The following is an 18,389-nucleotide window of genomic DNA, read 5'->3' on the forward strand; positions in this document are numbered from 1 at the left end:
TATTGGGTGCTCACTGGGGGGGACCATCACACTGACCTCTTAGCTGACTGATCACAAGGAGGTTTGGGGAGTCCTAATAAGAGGCTGTGCGGCCACAGCAGTGGTGAGGAATTCTTTGAGGTCCAGGGACACAGCTATTCACCAAGTAGCATAGAAATCTTGCAAGGTTTTAAAAAATCTTGCAATGTTCTGTGTCAGAGCCTCCTGGCAACCAAACTCACATAGAGAGCATCTTCTCTCAGGTCCCATATGCCAGCTGGCCTGCTGCCTTTGACATAAGAGCCCCAGTTTGCCATTCATTGAGCTTGAGCCAGAGGAATATGATTTGGGACAGACACAGGGATTCGGGTCCGGAGCCTGGCCACAGAGGACAAGTTCTGCTGGCTCTGCCATCCTCCTTTCTTGAGCATCTCCTGGAGCAGGCTCGCCCTGAGAGGGACACATCCGCTCACCTGGCCACATATACCTCCAGAGTGGAGAGAGGGAGCTCCCAGGGTGAAGAACAGGCAAGCGTTAAATACAGACCTGAGTCCTGAACATGTGACAGCACTGGCTGGCATCTCCCAGGAAACCTTCTCTTTCTGACCAACCATGTCAAAAGTCCTATTCTAGCATCCATTGTTACAGCCTAAATGCAGAATCAGTGTCCTTCATTACCTAGAGTGAGAACCACAGCACTCTCCTTGAAATTCCAGCTTTCCTACTAATTTAGGTGAGCAGGAAGTGGGTAGAAAAGACAAAGCTGTCCAATAAACCTATCGATTATTGAAGGAGATGATTTTAGGGCAGGATGACATGGTGGCCAGGACGTGTATATTTAGTGGGGGAGAGGGGGAAAAGCTCCGGAAGTAGTAGTGGAAGCAACCCACACCCCACTCACCACAGGATTAGTCTTCTCCCAACCTCCCCTCTACCAAATACACAAGTACAGTGGCCCTGGAATTTCACAGCAATTGTTATTAATAATAATGAGCTAACTCTTTATACTTGCAATGTGTATGTACTTGGAAGATGCATTTAGATGTTGTAGAAATGGTTGAAAGAGGACTTTCCAACCAGAGGGAGAGAAGGCACTGAGAGAGGGGGTTAGCCTGCAGAGCAGAGATCAGCTGTTCTTCTCTGGTGTAGCATGACACACTCAAGTTGGCTGTTGATAGCTTCCTAGAACAAGTTGCTTACGGAGGTCAGCCGAGCCTAGCAGCCAGGAAGCACAGGTCCAGATTGTGTCTCTGCTGGACTCTTGCTGTGAGGTCTTGGGCCAGTTTCTTAGCTTTTCTGCATCTCAGTCTCTTTAGTGGTAAAATGGTCATATCTCTCCGGGCTGTAGTGAAGAGTAAATAAGAAAATGTTCATAAAGTATATAGGACAGCATCTGATGGAGCAAAGTCCTCAATAAAGGGAGTCATTAACATGAAATGGTTTTCTCGGGAATTATTTTATGACAAATTTGTAAAAGAATTTATTTATTGAAAACTTTAAAAATACTAAATTTAGAAAAGATCTAGAAAGAAAAAATGAGACACAAGTTTTACTATTGTGTCATTTTGCTTTCATAGGACGCGTGGAAATTCACAGTAGAGAAGGCGAGACAAATAGTCAAGAAATCCCCGACTCTGGTAAGCAAGTAGCCTTTCCAAGGCATCTCTCATTTCTCAGTGGCCCCTGTGATCCCTCCCCAAAGGTGAGGGCTACTCCAGATCCAAGCCTGCAACATGCCATAGTTGCATTTGGATCAAAGTAAGAACGCGTGCTCCTCACTACCTTTTTTCCCCTGCCTTTTCTCTTAACCTTGATGACTCTACAGACATTTGAGGCGGGATAATCCATTGTGGTGGGGCCACCCCTACCTACTGGGTGCCAGCAGCACTGTTCACTTCTTCCCAGTAATGACAACTACCATTGCCTCCTGACACTGCCCTAGGTCCCCTGGAGAACAAAACCAGCCTCCGGGGGCGGTGCCTGTGGCTCAGTCGGTAAGGCACCGGCCCCATATACCGAGGGTGGCGGGTTCAAACCCTGCCCCGGCCAAACTGCAACCAAAAAATAGCCGGGCGTTGTGGCGAGCACCTGTAGTCCCAGCTACTCGGGAGGCTGAGGCAGGAGAATCGCTTAAGCCCAGGAGTTGGAGGTTGCTGTGAGCTGTGTGAGGCCACAGCACTCTACCGAGGGCCATAAAGTGAGACTCTGTCTCTACAAATCAAAAAAAAAAAACACCAGCCTCCGGTGAGAACTGCTTCTCTCTAGTGCAGTGGTTCTCAACTTTCCTACGACCCCCAGGTTGAGAACTGCTGCTCTAGTGGACCACTTTGGAGGAGGCTGTATCCTGCTCCTTCACCTTCTAAAAATGTGACAAAGCTCTCAACTCCCTGAGCCTTGATTTTCTTGTCTGTAAGATAAGGTCAGTAACAGTGTCCTCCCATGTGAGGACTAATAGCGTTGATGTGTGTGAAGCACCCGGTTTCTTGTCTAGGACTTACGGAGTACATGGTAAATGTTAGTTAAAGTCACCACTGTTATTGTTCATTTCCCCTAATTTGTCCTCTTTGTTTTTTTTTGTTTTTGTTTTTGTTTTTTGTAGAGACAGAGTCTCACTGTACCGCCCTCGGGTAGAGTGCTGTGGTGTCACATGGCTCACAGCAACCTCTAACTCTTGGGCTTACGCGATTCTCTTGCCTCAGCCTCCCGAGCAGCTGGGACTACAGGCGTGCGCCACAACGCCCGGCTATATTTCTGTTGCAGTTTGGCCGAGGCTGGGCTTGAACCCGCCACCCTCGGCATATGGGGCTGGCGCCCTACTCATTGAGCCACAGGCGCCACCCAATTTGTCCTCTTTGTAACAAATAGAATGTTCTATAAAATAAGTTCTCATGAAGCTAAGCATTTAACTTGGGGCCTGGTTGCAAATGAGCCCCAATAGAAAAGAAAGCAGAAAGTAGACCTTTAAAGACAGCAGCATCCTCCATGCTAAAGACCCTGGCAGTCAGAAGCATCCATTAACTGAAGGGCAAAGACCTTGTCCTTGGTTTCTCCCTGCTGGCTAGCTTATCATTCACCTTGAGGCAATACATTTAAGGTGTTATTGATTTGGCAACATGGAAATAAAGGGAAGGAAATGCTTCATGGCCAGGCTAGCCAGATTTAGCAAGTAGAAATATAGACTGCCCAGTTCAATTTGAGTTTCAGATAAACCATGAAAATGTTTTAGTATAAGGACATCTAATGCAATATTTTATCTGGCAGCCCTACCCGTGGGGGCATATGGGTTTTGATCTGCTATGTGCTAAATGGCAATATGCAAGCATTTCTGCATAATTGATTAATCAATCACAATGCCTACATTGCCAATCATTATTTAATGCAGTGAATAATTAAGGGCCAACATTATCTAGTTTAGCTAATTTGCTTAGGTCTGTTGAATGAGATATTGGAAACCCTTGACTACCATCTTCAGAACTCTGAGCAGAAATGGAGAATAATATAATTCATCTTTTATTCTTCTCAACAAACATCTAAAAACTTATTCTCAGGGCATTGTTTACTTCACTAACACAAACTGTCTTGGCATTAACTCAAAGGCTAATTAGGATCTTACAGTTTTTCATTTCTGTCACCAGAATTGAAAGCATAATTCGTGGGGCAGAATTCCAATAATTACTTGCGAGAAGCCAAAAAAAAAAACAAAAAAAAAATTCTCCTGAACAATTCAGGAGAAAACTTGTCAGAAATCTCCTCCACCAATTTATTTACTCTTAGGATTAAAGCTATCAAGGAAAAAAATAATCAAAAAATGCAAATAACTGTTTCTGAAAAACTGCTCAAAGGGAATAGACTGCTATTGGTTGTGCTGCGATGGCCGTAGCTAGTAAGTGAGAAACCCATCATTTAAATCCAGCACTAACAATTCAATAGTTCAATAGTTCAATAGTTCAAAAAGTTCAATACTTTTTCCTACTATGCAAGGAGCTCTCAACAAGTCCTCGTCAGGGCTAAACTTCAGAGAGCACCATTCATATCACAGGTGATGTGGATATTTGAATTGTACGGTGGACAATTGTACAGTGGACATGACAGCCCTGACCACAAACTCGCCTGCTCAGAATCATCTGAGAAACCTTTAAAATTGCTAATGCCCATGTCCTATCCCAGAAATATTTAAGTCTAGGTATTATACACACAGTGAGGGTTGAAAAGTACTTCACCATGCAGAAATTCAATTTTGTCTTGGCTGTGTGCAGCAGAAGAGTGATTACTCTCCCTCCACGACCTTCCATTTAACCTGTTCACCCTATTTTTCTTTATTCAACCTCTGTTTGTTGTTCTGCATTCAGTTAATATCCTGGTATTTGGAAAAACTCACGAGGCTGGTTAAATAGATTGCAAAGGGAAAATGCCGCATAGCTCCTGTCCCAAGAGACAGCCCAGATTCGAGACTTTCATTTTAGGTAGGATTAGATGTAGCCAGATGTAATATTTCAAGTCCATTGCCATGTTAATAGCAGCCTACATTTGGTCTCTATCTAGCAAACTTCCAATGGAAAGGAAGGAGCTGGCAAACACCTAAGCAGGGACTGTTTACTGCAATGCTGCTCTAGGTGCGCCTCAGTTCTCTTTGCAAGCAAATTATAAGAAGATGATGGTCTTTCCCTCACTATGTGATGAAAAGACCAAATAATGCAAACCTCTGTCTACACAGGAGGAGTTTTGGGGAGTCTCTGGGTAAGCTACATCATTCATCACCCACTTCTTAACCCCAATTTCTGTACAATGAATGTTAAAGGCAGCTGCAGCTGTCCAGCTGAATTTTGACAGTGAACAGCTCTGCCATTATAAAATTTTATTTTATTGTACCTTTTGTGTAATAATTATAAGCCTGTCCATATAAATTTTTTTAAATATTGGTTATCATCAATGTTATGAATCTTTATCATTGTTAGGCTAATTAGACCAAGGCCTTTAGACTAAAGTAAATATTAAAGCAAGTAGCTCAAACATTCAAAATGCAGCCTGATTTTGAACTCCAGGTCTCAGGATGTGCTTATACTTCCAAAGTGCCACAAATGTTGTTCTCATGCTGGTGTTTGTTTTACGGTGTGTCTAGAATCCTGATCTTAATAAGACACTTATTCTCTGGATTCAACCTTCTAAACACCCCTCTTTTGCACCACGTTTCTTTCCCCCACCCCCAATTTTATATCAGTGGCTCCCAACCAGTGGCACTTTTGCCCCTCATCCTACCCTGGGCTTAGCAATGTCTGCACACAGATTTATACACCTGGTGCCCAGTGGCTGAGATGCTTCAGAGCATCTCAAAACACACAGGACAGGCACAGTGAAGATGGAATTATTATAGGCCCCAAATGTAATAGAGATGAGGTTCAAACTCTTAGATCAGGCCTCAGGGTCCCTTACCTCTGGTGGGCCTCCCATCTCACCTCCTCCAAGCCATCACCCCACCACTACTGATAGCTTTCCGAAATAGGAACGTGATTCCTCAGCCTGAAACCTTCAAGGATTGCCCACAGTCCACAGGGTGACGTGTAGTGCTGCATCCCAGGCTTGCCCTAATGTCTCCTTCCCTCCATGGGTCACTGCACCCTGTGGTTTTCAATGTTCCAGCCAGGCAGAAACATTTGGCATTCCCCTAAGACACCAAACTCTCTCACACCTCCACACAACCACTTGGGGTGCTCCCTCTGCCTGGAGCCAAGCTTCTCAGCTTCAGTGTCCACCTGGTACCTTGTAATAATGAGATGCACATTCTGATTCTGTAGGTCTCTGGGGGGACCTGAGATTTTTCAATCATATCTTGAGTTGCTAGGGCAGTGGTTTAAGCGTTAGTGGGCACTGAAATGACTTGAGTGGGGGGGTGTAGTAAGAAAGCAGATTGCCAAGAACCACCCAGGATTTTCAATTCAGCAGATCTGGGGCTGGGGGTGGCAAGAAATTTTACTTCCAGCAAGGCTGTGGACTGCACTTTGAGGCACAAAACCTCAGGGCAGGTTTCTTTCTTCCCACCTTCCTCCAACCTGCTTGACTCTGAGCCATCTGCATCCTCTCCTGGGTTCCTAGGGGGCCCTGCTAATGCCTCAACCACTGCACACTCCACAGGGTGTGCCCAGAGCTGGGACATTCACCCATGCCCTGGACTCGTGGTGAGCTGAGGACAAGGACAGCCTCGTGGTCTGTGTATCTCACATAGAGAGGGGTGTTGAACAAGATTGTTCTTCTCCTTCTAGAAAGCTGGGCAGGTACCTCGAAGATCCTTAAATGCTTCATTTGTATTCTGAAAAGGCTGCCAGTTATCCTTTGCTGGGTCAAAATATCTACAACACCCATAATATACCACAAAGCCTTCAGAAGGACTCCTGGGGCTTAGGGGAATCCATTGTCTCTCTCTCTCCCTTTGTTGATAAATGCTGGTTCCTAACTGTTCCTACCCTGTTATCTTTTCTTTCTTTCTCTTTTTTTTTCTTTTCATTTGAGGAAGCATCACAGAAACCACAATCTTTCTAAAAGCACAGCTTAGTAAAACTCCAGAGCTTTTAATATATCTTACTCCTAGAATTTCATGGAAACCACTATCTAAAATTCCAGGGCTCATGGAGCTGCACACTCTGTGCTCCCCTGAGAAGGGCCTTTCCTTCTCTTGAGTCTTTATTTCCATCGTAAGATGGGATTATTTTATTTGAAATTGTTCTCTACTTTCAAAGCTCTTGGGTAGAGGAATATTGTTGACAGACTCGAACTGACCAAGGTGGGCCTGACCCTGTTGGGGGAGACGGAGGGGGAGGGTGGCCTGGAAGGTGGGAAGAGCTGACAGATGAAAGGTGGGGTGGCTCCCGGCAAGGGGCTGGTAACGTGATCAGGGCTCAGGAGGTGGGATGGGTATGGGATGGAACGGAGCTGGGGACAGGTACAAGAGGGGAATTTAGGTCAGGAAAATAGAACTGAATTCTAGAGGGAGAAGGGCTCAGACATCTAGGCTATGGGGGGCCTTTAGAAGGTGGGGAACCATTCTTTAAACTAAACAATTCTTTTTACTGTCTTTTTTTTCTCTTCAGAAATATTCTAGAAGTGGTTCTGGCATTTGTTCACTCCCATTTTTGGCCAAGATCTGTCAGAGAATTAAACGGTATGTATAAAGTCTCTACCTTCCTGAGCACCAGCATATGGTAACATCTTTGCTTGTCCTCATTTTCTAATGACTAAAATGATCTTCACATTTAAAAGGCATCTTCCTAAAGGTGACAGCGTTTCTTGCTCAAAACATGACTAGTACAAAAATTAGAAGACAAATTAGCTGTGAACAAAATCATTTTGGAAATATGTTGAATGCCAGTGTCTTCACAAGGCAAAGCTTGATCTATGCCCCAGATGAATCGAATACAGCCTGCCTGGGAGGTCTCAGTTCCTAACTGGAGCTCACTTCACGACACCAGGGATAGCCCCTCCTCACCATGCGACACTCAGTCCAGGTGGCAACTGGTTGTGGTAGGGACTCCTTAAACATCTTTAGGGCAAGGCACTCATAAGGCTGTAAAGGAATTGATTTTTACCATGGAGCCCAAACTATTACATAACCTAAAAAATTTGGCTCAGAAACATGCCAATAGCACTCTGGATAGAGACATGTCCAGCCACGGTCAAGCCCTCCTTGTCTCCGTTTACGATCCTCTACTCAAGCTCCATTTTGAGACTGGAGTTATGTCATGGTAATGGCTGTTCAAACCATTAACAGGAGAACAACGTCTTGAGAGGGACACTGGACTCAGAGGCACCTAGCGTAGGTTCTTTACTTTCAACGTGGCCACTGCTGCATTTGCTTTAGGGGCACCACTTTAGGGGCCAGAGGCTGAGCTTTCGGTACCTCTGCTCACCTGGTTCTCACAACTGTATGCTGTTGGATTGTTATTATTCCCTTAAGAAGTACCTTTTCCTAGGCCACCAAGGGCCCAACATACACCCCCAGGTATATTTGACCTCCTGTCTTCTTGGAGAATGAGCATATTCTTGACTCCTTTGCAATGCTGCTGCTTTTTTTTTTTTCAGTTTTTGGCCTGGGCCAGGTTTGGACCCGCCACCTCCAGTATATGGGGCTGGCGCCCTACTCCTTGAGCCACAGGCGCTGCTTCTTGAGCCAACTTTTAGAACCTAGGCCACTGAATGTCTCCAAGCCTCAGTTTCCCCATATGTAAAACAAAATCATAAACTAAATTCAGGCTCAGCGCCCTTAGCACGGTGGTTACAGCACTGGCCTCATACACCAAAGCTGGAGGGTTTGAACCCAGCCCAGGCTAGCTAAACAATAATGACAACTGCCACAAAAATATGGCTGGGCATTGTGGTGGGCGCCTGTAGTCCCAGCTACTCAGGAGGCAGAGGCAAGAGAATCACTTAAGCCCAAGAGTTTGAGGTTGCTGTGAGCTGTGATGCTACGGCACTCTACCCAGGGTGACATAGTGAGACTCTGTCTCAAAAATAAATAAATAAATAAATAAATAAATAAATAAATAAAATAAAATAACTTTTAAAAATCCAGATTCCTTGGCCTCAGACTTAAAGGGAGAACACTGTATTTTCCTAAATATTCTCCAGGGGATTCCTTGGCAGTCAGATTCCACACCCAGCCTCCTGATTGTCTGTGTCCCTCCAGAACTCCCATTCTACCCTGTTTCCCCGAAAATAAGACCTCCTCTGAAAATAAGACCTACTTACAGGAAAGATAAGATGTCCCCTGAAAATAAGACCTAGCGCATCTTTGGGAGCACACCTTAAAATAAGACACTGTCTTATTTTCGGGGAAACAGGGTAGTTCAGGTGCCAGACTGGGAAAAAAGAATGTTCCTCGGCTGTGAGGTGCTCATTTAACCATGTCACCTGCCCTGCCCTTTCCTCTGATACTTTTCCTCCCACATTAGCTCCTATGACCTCGGCCTGTGCTAGTCCAGCGTGGCTCTCAGGCCTGAGAGTGCCCAGAGGGGAGAGGCTGCATGCCTGCACTGAAAGGCTAGACTAGTTTCCAGTGGGCTGGGCGCCGCGGCTCACGCCTGTAATCCTACCACTCTGGGAGGCCAAAGCGGGTGGATGCCTTGATACCTGGAGCTCAGGAGTTCAAGACCAGCCTGAGCAAGAACAAGACCTTGTCTCTACTAAAATATAGAAAAAATTAGCTGGACATTCTGGTGGATACCTGTAGTCCCAGCTACTCAGGAACCTGAGGCAGGAGGATTACTTGGGCCCAAGAGTTTGAGGTTGCTGTGAGAAATGATGATGCCAAGCACTCACTCTACCCGGGGTGACAGAGAGAGACTCTGTCTCTAATTAATTAATTAAAAATTAAAGTAAAATAAAATAAAAAAGCTTCCTGTGGCCGTGGTAAGAAACACTACAAATGGGCAGCTTAAAACAACAGAAATTTGTTCTTACTCAGTTTCTAGAGGCCGGAAGTCTGAAGTCGAGGTGTCAGCAGGGCCGGGTTGCCTCTGAGACCTTAGGTGGCATCCTCCCTCATCTCTTCCCAGCTTCTCATGGCACTGTCCATCCTTGGCCTTCCCGGTCTTGCAGCTGCTTTACTTGGTCTTCACCTCCCGCCACCAGCCCTGAGTGTCTGTCTTCTCCTTTTATAAGGAAGCCAGTCAGGTTGGACTAGAGCCCTCCCTAACAACCTCATTGTGTCCTGATTACATTTGTAAAGACCTTGTTTCACCAAATGAGGTCATGTCCACAGGGAGTAGGGGTTAGGACTTCAACGGGTCCTTTCGGATGGGCACAATCCAACCTCTAACAGGCTCATTTCCTGTGTGTCCCCATCTTCCATCTCATGAGCTTCATGAGAGCTAAATCCACTAAGCGTTTCTGGTCTGTTGTGAAAATATCTAGGGAGAGGGGGAGGCAATGCTTTAGACCCAACTTCAGAGCCTCTTACAGATTCAAGAGTTAAAGAGTCAAAAATGCTTCCTGGTTTATGTGCCAACATAAGCCTCTGCGAGCCAGCTGTGCAAAGCGCTGGCCTGGATCCCAGAAACAGTAGCAATCCCCCTTTTCATGAATGGGGGGGAATTCAGAGAACATCAGGATGTGGGGAGCAGAGGGGAGATATCAGACATGAAAGAAGATCCTGGGAGACTAAGGGGCAGCCAGCTCTCCAGACCCCTAACCTGCCCTGATGCCCTATTGAAGTGGCACCCCATTGAATCGAGACCCCATCTCCTCCGTGATGAATGCATCATTGTATTTTCTGTATCAGATGTGGGCCAGCAGGACCCAACAGTGCCAAAGCAAGAACACTTCCATTGAACTACCTTTGAAAAATTGAATTCAAGAGCATCTGTGGACAGGGATTTTCTTGGTCCAATTGAAAAGGGAAAGATTATTCTTTTATGAAAAAGCAAAAATGGGGTATTTTTCTTCTTTCTACAATTCACTGTGTTTCAAGTATTATTGGCACCAAGTCAGAATTTGTTCAGTGCTTTGTGATTTACAATGCAGTCTCATTTAGTCATCAAAACAATCTGTGATTCATTACTAATAATGATAACTAAACATTGGTGCTATCTATGCACCAAGAACTATCGTAAATGCCACCCTATAAGGTAGGAAGAGGTCATTTGCCCAGTGTCACACAGAACTGGTAATGGACAAATCTGATCTTTGAACACAGCAGTCTGGTCCCCCTGACTCCTTAACTCTTAGCCTCCTCTTAAGTGAACAAGCAGGTTTTATACCCCTGACCCACCACAGAGTCATCATATGGGAGAGAGGAGACCTGCACATCTTCCGTGGCATAGACCTTTGAGAAGATCCTCGAGAGGAATTCCTTTCCTGCTCTGAGCCTCTCTGGGCCCCCATACCATTTGGTCTAAAGCTTTCAAAATTCATTTGAGTGCCCCCACCCCATCATGGGGTCCAGGCTCCCTGCCCACCTTCAGTCCCAGAGATTCCATTCCCCGCTCGCCCTACACAAGGGGTGTAGGCACCAAGAGGGGTGCCATTTCTTAGGAGTAAGACTCAGGGAAGAAATGAGGGAATTAATAAAGAGAAAACACTAGTTTACCATGGAAAAAAATATGTGTAGGCTATCGGGCTACTCCTGTGTGAGTAGTCCCAGGAGGAGGACTTTGTGCTGCTCAGACGCACAGTGCCCAGCACGCTGTTTATCTTTCACAGTTGATTACAATGGTAGGTAAGGAGGGTTCCCTCATTTCAAAATCTTTTTATTTAATGCCTATATGCATAAACACATATATTATTTCACATAAATGCATACTATTTGTATGCTGCGTTAATTGTGTTTCTCATTCAACACTGTTTTCCTGTCCTTTTTCACTTGCTCTTCCTTCCCCATATCCCATTCCTTCCACTACGCCAGTCGCGTCCCCGCCACCGAGGTGAGCCCTGTCTACAGGTCAGAGTGTTCCCTTCTGTGGTTTCTCTGCTCTCATTTCATTTTACATAAGCCCACATAACACGTCCACATACCTATGAAACCAGCCCATGCCCCACGCCGAGTGCCCCCTGGGACTCAAATATATGGCACATCCACACGAAAATTCATTCTCATTATTTTTTCTTTTGTCATTATGCCCCAGTTTCATGAAATAATGTTAGGGATATTTAACTTGAATAGCTCAATATTGTGGAATTAATAATATTCAGCTGCAGTTACAATTGTGGGCTGGATCAAGCCTGCTAGCCCGACATCTGGCAGCAATCCCAGCCTGCATGGTAATTGGATAGAATGTTGTGTGACCAGAAACCTGAACATCTGACAGGGTCCATACTTGGGGTTGTGGAGTTGTCTCTAGAAACTAAATGGCGATCATTTAGTGATACCGACTCCGGGACCCAACCCTAGGGTGTTTCCATTGCACATAGTAACAATACAGCTTGGGTTTTTTTGTTTGTTTGTTTGTTGAGACAGTCTCACTATGTCACCCCCTGTAGAGTGCTACGGCCTCATAGCTCACAGCAACCTCAAATTCTTGGGCATAAGTGATTCTCTTGCCTCAGCCTCCCAAGCAGCTGGGACCACAGGTGCGCACCACAACGCCTGGCTGTTTTTTTGGTTGAAGTTGTCATTGTTCTTTGGCAGGCCTGGGCTGGGTTTGAACCCGGGTTTGAACCTGCCAGCACTGGTGTATGTGGCTGGCGCCCTAGCCACTGAGCTCCAGGCGCCAAGCCAGCTTGTTTGTTTTTTAAGATAGTTTCACTTTGTTGTGCCCTGGATGGAGTGCGGTGGCGTCATAGCTCACAGCAGTCTCTCAACTCAAGCTGAGACAGCTCACAGCAATCACTCTTGGGCTCAAATGATCCTCTTGCCTGAGCCACCTGAGTAGCTGGGACTACAGGCGCCCACCATAGTGCTGGGCTAGTTTTAGAGACAGGGTCTCTCTGTAGCTCAGGCTGGTCACGAATTCCTGAGCTCAGGCAATCCACCTGCCTCAACCTCCCGGAGTGCTAGGATGATAGGTGTGAGCCACTACATCCCACCACAGCTAATGTTTTGCAAGTACTTACCCCACCTCAGGAATAGAGAATGATATTGGTCCTATTTTACAAATGAAGAAACTGAGGTATGAAAGGATTAAGTAATTTGCCTCAGGTCACATAGCTAGGAAACAGCAGACCTAGGATTTAAACCCAGACAGTCTAATTTCAGAGCTCAGAGCTATGTTGAGGGAATTACATGACTTTTCCTTTCCACGAGGATGCTTTGAGCCCATTTCCTTGCCTTGAAAATGCTTTCTCATCCTTTAATTTTCACCTTCAGGTCATCTTCTTCCCTACATACAGTTAGAGATATTTTCCCTCTAGGAGCACAAGAATGTTCATAGCCTTATCTCTCCAGCTCCGTAGTTATTTATTATTGCACTGAGTTTACCCTTCTATCATTAAGCTCCTCAACTGTACGAAATGTACCTGGTTTTCAGCCCTCACATCTATGGTGTGAATGCCTGGCACACAGCAGGAACTCCAGAAATTCCCGTGAAATGAACAAATAAATGCACAGATCAATGTACAACTAGATACTTCTAAAGATACCCAAGGTATCAAGTTTAGATGCAGTTTTATAAAAATAATTTTAGTGAAAGTCAACAACACCTTATCCAAAACCTCCACACCAGAGGTAATTTATAATACAGAATTTTCCGTATTTTATTCTTTTTAATTTGGGGGGGGGAGAGACCTGTTCTTTATTTCAAAAAGATACATGTCAATATTCAGTATCAAAACAGTTGCATGATTGCTTTTCTCTTTCTCCCCATCAGCCCCATAGGCACTATACCAAAGGAGAGTACACTTGGTGTACTCTCATAGCCTATAAGCCAATAAGCTACAGGATATACACCTCACTCAGAAACCTCACCAAAAAGTGGAGACTGGACAGGGAAAGAAACTTTAAAAGATTTTCAGTACACGCCAGTCTAAAGACTATAGAGAGCTCTCACAGTTAGATGGGGTGTCCAGGGGCCCCCAAACCCAACGAAGCCAGGTTTCAAAATAATATAAAATTTTCTAAGTCTTGTACATAAGCTATTCAAGATTTCTCCAGCACAGACAGGGGCAAAATACAATGAGATGGTACTTTTAGAGATAGCAGCTTCACATCCAGAAAGGGGTAATGAGATGCGTTTCATATGGTTAAATTGGTGGCAAAAACGTAATTTTCTTTCTTTCAAGAAGGCAGGAGAACAATTATGTGGTCAACTCAACATAAAGAACACATGATCCATTCTGTGAGTGGTTGGCCAGGGGGTAGAAACAGGATAAAAATCTGACCATCTAATTTGGTCACTTCTAATGAAAAAAATAAAAAAATGAAGCTGTCCAAAGACACCTTAAGGCTGAAAACCTGAACAGCATGTTTTATTTTTGTGTTTCTTTTGTTTGTTTGTTTGCTAACTCTTTCTGGGATCACTTTTCTGGTTTTCCTGGTACTTTGTACAGAGCAGTGAGGTTGCCCATAGAGGAGTCTCTCCCTGGGCCTGTTGGGTTCTCAGTAAGGTAGGCCCATACCTTTTTTCCTCTTCCAGGAAGAGGTTAATATGCAGTAAGCTGAAAAGTCACCTTCCAAAAGTGAGAAAGGGATTAGATTGCTCCTTCAGAGCTGGAGAAGTATTTGGAATGTTTTACAAATGTTTGCTATAACCAAAAAGGTCATTGTAAAATGTGTACATCACAACATGCTTTTAAAGACATTTTGCACTGTGCTCACATTCCCTTAAATGTTGTTCCCAAAGATGCTCAGCTGGAATCTCTGGGAAGAGGCAGGGACAGTTTGGCAAAATAAGGCCTGGTGGTGGGTGGGTGGGGGATGGAGGAGGTGGCAAAAGGACAAAGCAGCTTTCCAATTAAAGATCGGCCCTCAGTTTTCAGGTCAGCTTCTGGCAGGCTGGCCTCAGGCAGAGTCAGGGTCAGAGGGCGAAGCAGCAGCAGGCAGGACTGGGGTGCTCTACATCTCGTTCAGGTCGAGCCGAGTCTGGCCCAGCATTCCTTGTGTACAGAGCTGCTCCTCTTTGGTACATTTCAGTTTATCTCCCAAATCATCAATTGCCTTTTCCAGCTTGGCTACTGATCTCTCAGCAAACTCAGCATGGCTGGGGGGCCTCCTTGAGTTTATCAGGAAGAATCTTTATCTCTTCCTCGTATTTCTCTTCTTTTTGAGAAGGCTTTTTTCAGTAGCACCCAGACACTTCAGGTTCTGGTCCAGCAGTCTGATCTGCTCATCCATCTCTCAGCAACCGGACTCCGCCAGCTCAGCTTGTTCCTCTGTGAGTTCCAAAAGTCCTTTAAAAATCACCAACTTATGAGCCACCTCTTCATACTTCCTGTCTGCCTCTCCTGCAATATGCTGAGCTTCTCAGAGCTGGATTTCCATCTTTTCTTCGTCTTTTAAGGCCCGGTTTTCAATAACCTTGATACGGCTCTCACTCTCATCAGCAGCTTTTTCCGCTTCCTCCAGCTTTTGCAGGGCAGTGGCCAGGCGCTCCTGGGTATGATCCAGCTCCTCTTCAACCACCTGGATCCTGCGGTTCAAGGAGGCCACTTGGGCCTGGGTCTCCTCCTGGGCACCTTTCTCCTTCCACTTCCCACTGGAGGCGCTCAGCTCCCTCCTCTGCTTCATTAGCCGGCTGCTGCAGAGCCTGGAGCTTGCCTTCACTGCCTCGATGGTGATGACCAGGCCGTGGTGCCTACCCTGCTCCCACTCAGCTCCAGTTCCTGCCTCCTCCTCTCGGCGTGCAGACACACCTCCAATTTTCCATAGTTTAGGAAAGTAACATGTGGTGCCTATACCATAACTCACCTACCCTCCCCAGCACCTCTTGATAGAGCACGTTTCAACCTCAGAGAAACATATGAGTTTCCACACTCAGTATGATAAAGTTTATTAGTTGATTTTATATCAGTTCAGACCAAGTTTTGCCACGAGGTTGCTACAAAGTTGGAAAACATTTCACATTTGGGGGCTGTGAATGAGGGATTGTGGAGTATGTACGAATTGCAATTCATGCTGCTGGGTAGAACCAGTCTTCCCACTGGTGTCTAGAATGCATGGTGTTTGGTCCAGGGTTTGCACCCTGTGGGCTGACTAGGGTTAATGAACCAGCTTTTGAGTCCTAAAGACAATTCACTGTTCCTTCTTTCAAAGACATACACTCACTGCCAAGATGGCAGAGGTAGAAGGGGATAACTTTGGCATGCTGAATGAAGTGAAACTTTTTCTCAGACTGAAATATGGGTGTTTGGATTCATTCCATCTCTATCTCTCTACCCTGCCCCCCACACTTCTTCTCTCAACTAGAAAAATAAAACTGGGGGGAGGATGGGCAGAGGGAGGGTAATTAGAGGGATTACACCTACGGTGCATCTTACAAGGGTACATGTGAAACTTAGTAAATGTAGAATATAAAGTCTTAACACAATAACTAAGAAAATGCCAGGAAGGCTATGTTAACCAATGTAATGATAATATGTCAAAAGGTCTATAAAACCAGTGTATGGTGCTCCATGATTGCATTAATGTACACAGCTATGATTTAATAAAAAAAAAAAGAAAGAAAGAAAAAGAAAACTGCCCAAGACGTCCAACACACACATGGCAAAAAACCACCTAGTCTCACAGGAGATATGAGCTTCAAAGCCTTTTCCAAAACTTTTCTTAATGGTCACAACTTACTTTAAAATATTGTGTCATTTAGTCCAGGCTCTTTCAATTATTTGTTGTGGTTGTTTGAGATAAGGTCTCTTGGAGTTTGCCCATTCTGGAGCACAGTGGCTCTGTCATAGCTCATGATAACCTCCAACTCTTGAGCTCAGGGGACCCTCCTGCCTCATTCTACACTGTGGCTAGGACTACAGGCATGTGCCCCCACACCCAGCTAATTATTTTATTGTGTGTAGAAATGAGGTCTTGTTATGGTGCCCAGGCTGGAACATTTCTTGACAGAAGATAAAATAGGAGAAAAACATCATAACTCAGAGCAGACAAGAAATGGAATGTATCTAGAAACTTAAACATCAGAACAAGGCTGGATCTTTTTTTTTTTTAATTTTTTTATTAAATCATAACTGTATACAATGATATGATTATGGGGCATCATACACTCACTTCATAAACCATTTGACACATTTTTATCACAGTGGTTAACATAGCCTTTCCGGCGTTATCTCAGTTACTGTGCCAAAACATTTATATTCTACATTTACCAAGTTTCGCAAATACCCCTGTAATATGCACCACAGGTGTGATCCCACCGATTCCCCTCCCTCTACCCACCCCCCCCTTTCCCACTTCCCCCTGTTGTTAAGTTGTAGCTGGGTTATAGCTTTCATGTGAGAGTCCCAAATTAGTTTCATAGTAGGGCTGTGTACATTGGGTATTTTTTCTTCCATTCTTGGGATACTTTACTAAGAAGAATATGTTCCAGCTCCATCCATGTAAACATGAAAGAGGTAAAGTCTCCATCTTTCTTTAAGGCTGCATAGTATTCCATGGTATACATATACCACAATTTATTAATCCATTCGTGGATCGATGGGCACTTCGGCTTTTTCCATGACTTAGCAATTATGAATTGGGCTGCAATAAACATTCTGGTACAAATATCTTTGTTATGTTGTGATTTTTGGTCTTCTGGGTATATGCCCAGCAGAGGAATTACAGGATTGAATGGCAGATCTATTTTTAGATCTCTGAGTGTTCTCCATATATCTTTCCAAAAGGAATGTATTAATTTGCATTCCCACCAGCAGTGCAGAAGTGTTCCCTTTTCTCCGCATCCACGCCAACATCTCTGGTCTAGAGATTTTGTGATATAGGCTAGTCTCATTGGAGTTAGATGATATCTCAAAGTAGTTTTGATTTGCATTTCTCTGATGATTAAAGATGATGAGCATTTTTTCATATGTCTGAAGGCCGTGCGCCTGTCTTCTTCAGAGAAGTTTCTCTTCAAATCCCTTGCCCAGCCTGCGATGGGATCCCTTGTTTTTTTCTTGCTGATGCGTTTGAGTTCTCTGTGGATTCTGGTTATTAAACCTTTGTCAGAGTTATACCCTGCAAATATCTTCTCCCATTCTGAGGGCTGTCTGCTTGCTCTGTTTACTGTGTTCTTAGCTGTGCAGAAGCTTTTTAGTTTGATCAAGTCCCAGTAGTGTATTTTTGAAGCTGCTTCAATTGCCCGGGGGGTTCTCCTCATGAAATACTCACCCAGACCAATTTCTTCAAGGGTTTTCCCTGCATTCTCCTCTAGTATTTTTATAGTTTCATGTCTTAAGTTTAAATCTTTAATCCAATGAGAGTCTATCTTAGTTAATGGTGAAAGGTGTGGGTCCAATTTCAGTCTTCTGCAGGTTGCCAGCCAGTTCACCCAGCACCATTTGTTAAATAGGGAATCTTTTCCCCACTGAATGTTTTTAATTGGCTTGTCAAAAATCAAATAGCGGTAAGTAGCTGGATTCATCTCTTGGTTCTCTATTCTATTCCAGATATCTACTTCTCTGTTTTTGTGCCAATACCATGCTGTTTTGATCACTATCGATTGGTAGTAAAGTCTGAGGTCTGGTAGTGTGATTCCTCCTGTTTTGTTTTTATTTCTGAGTAATGTCTTGGCTATTCGAGGTTTTTTCTGATTCCATATAAAACGAAGTAATGTTTTTTCAAGATCTTTAAAATATGACAGTGGAGCTTTAATAGGGAGTGCGTTGAAATTATATATTGCTTTGGGTAGTATGGACATTTTGATAATGTTGATTCTTCCTAGCCATGAGCATGGTATGTTTTTCCATTTGTTAACATTTTCAGCTATTTCTTTTCTTAGAGTTTCATAGTTCTCTTTATAGAGATCTTTCACGTCTTTTGTTAGGCAAATTCCCAAATATTTCATCTTCTT

General features: G+C 44.4%; 1 protein-coding gene and 1 pseudogene across 2 annotated transcripts in view; one reads left to right on the forward strand and one right to left on the reverse strand.

Annotated features, from left to right (window-relative positions):
* AOAH (acyloxyacyl hydrolase) overlaps positions 1-18,389 on the forward strand; it is a 320,779-nt gene that overhangs the window by 112,635 nt on the left and 189,755 nt on the right. For both annotated transcript variants that reach the window (XM_053553720.1, XM_053553721.1), the window contains exons 5-6: positions 1,557-1,616; positions 7,062-7,132. In XM_053553720.1, the coding sequence (XP_053409695.1) occupies positions 1,557-1,616; positions 7,062-7,132 (131 nt within the window). The remainder of the gene's footprint in view (positions 1-1,556; positions 1,617-7,061; positions 7,133-18,389) is intronic.
* LOC128560168 (tropomyosin alpha-3 chain-like) lies at positions 14,453-15,124 on the reverse strand (annotated as a pseudogene).

The sequence above is a fragment of the Nycticebus coucang genome, chromosome 11 (genome assembly GCF_027406575.1).
Source record: "Nycticebus coucang isolate mNycCou1 chromosome 11, mNycCou1.pri, whole genome shotgun sequence".
In the NCBI taxonomy this organism is placed as follows: domain Eukaryota; kingdom Metazoa; phylum Chordata; class Mammalia; order Primates; family Lorisidae; genus Nycticebus; species Nycticebus coucang.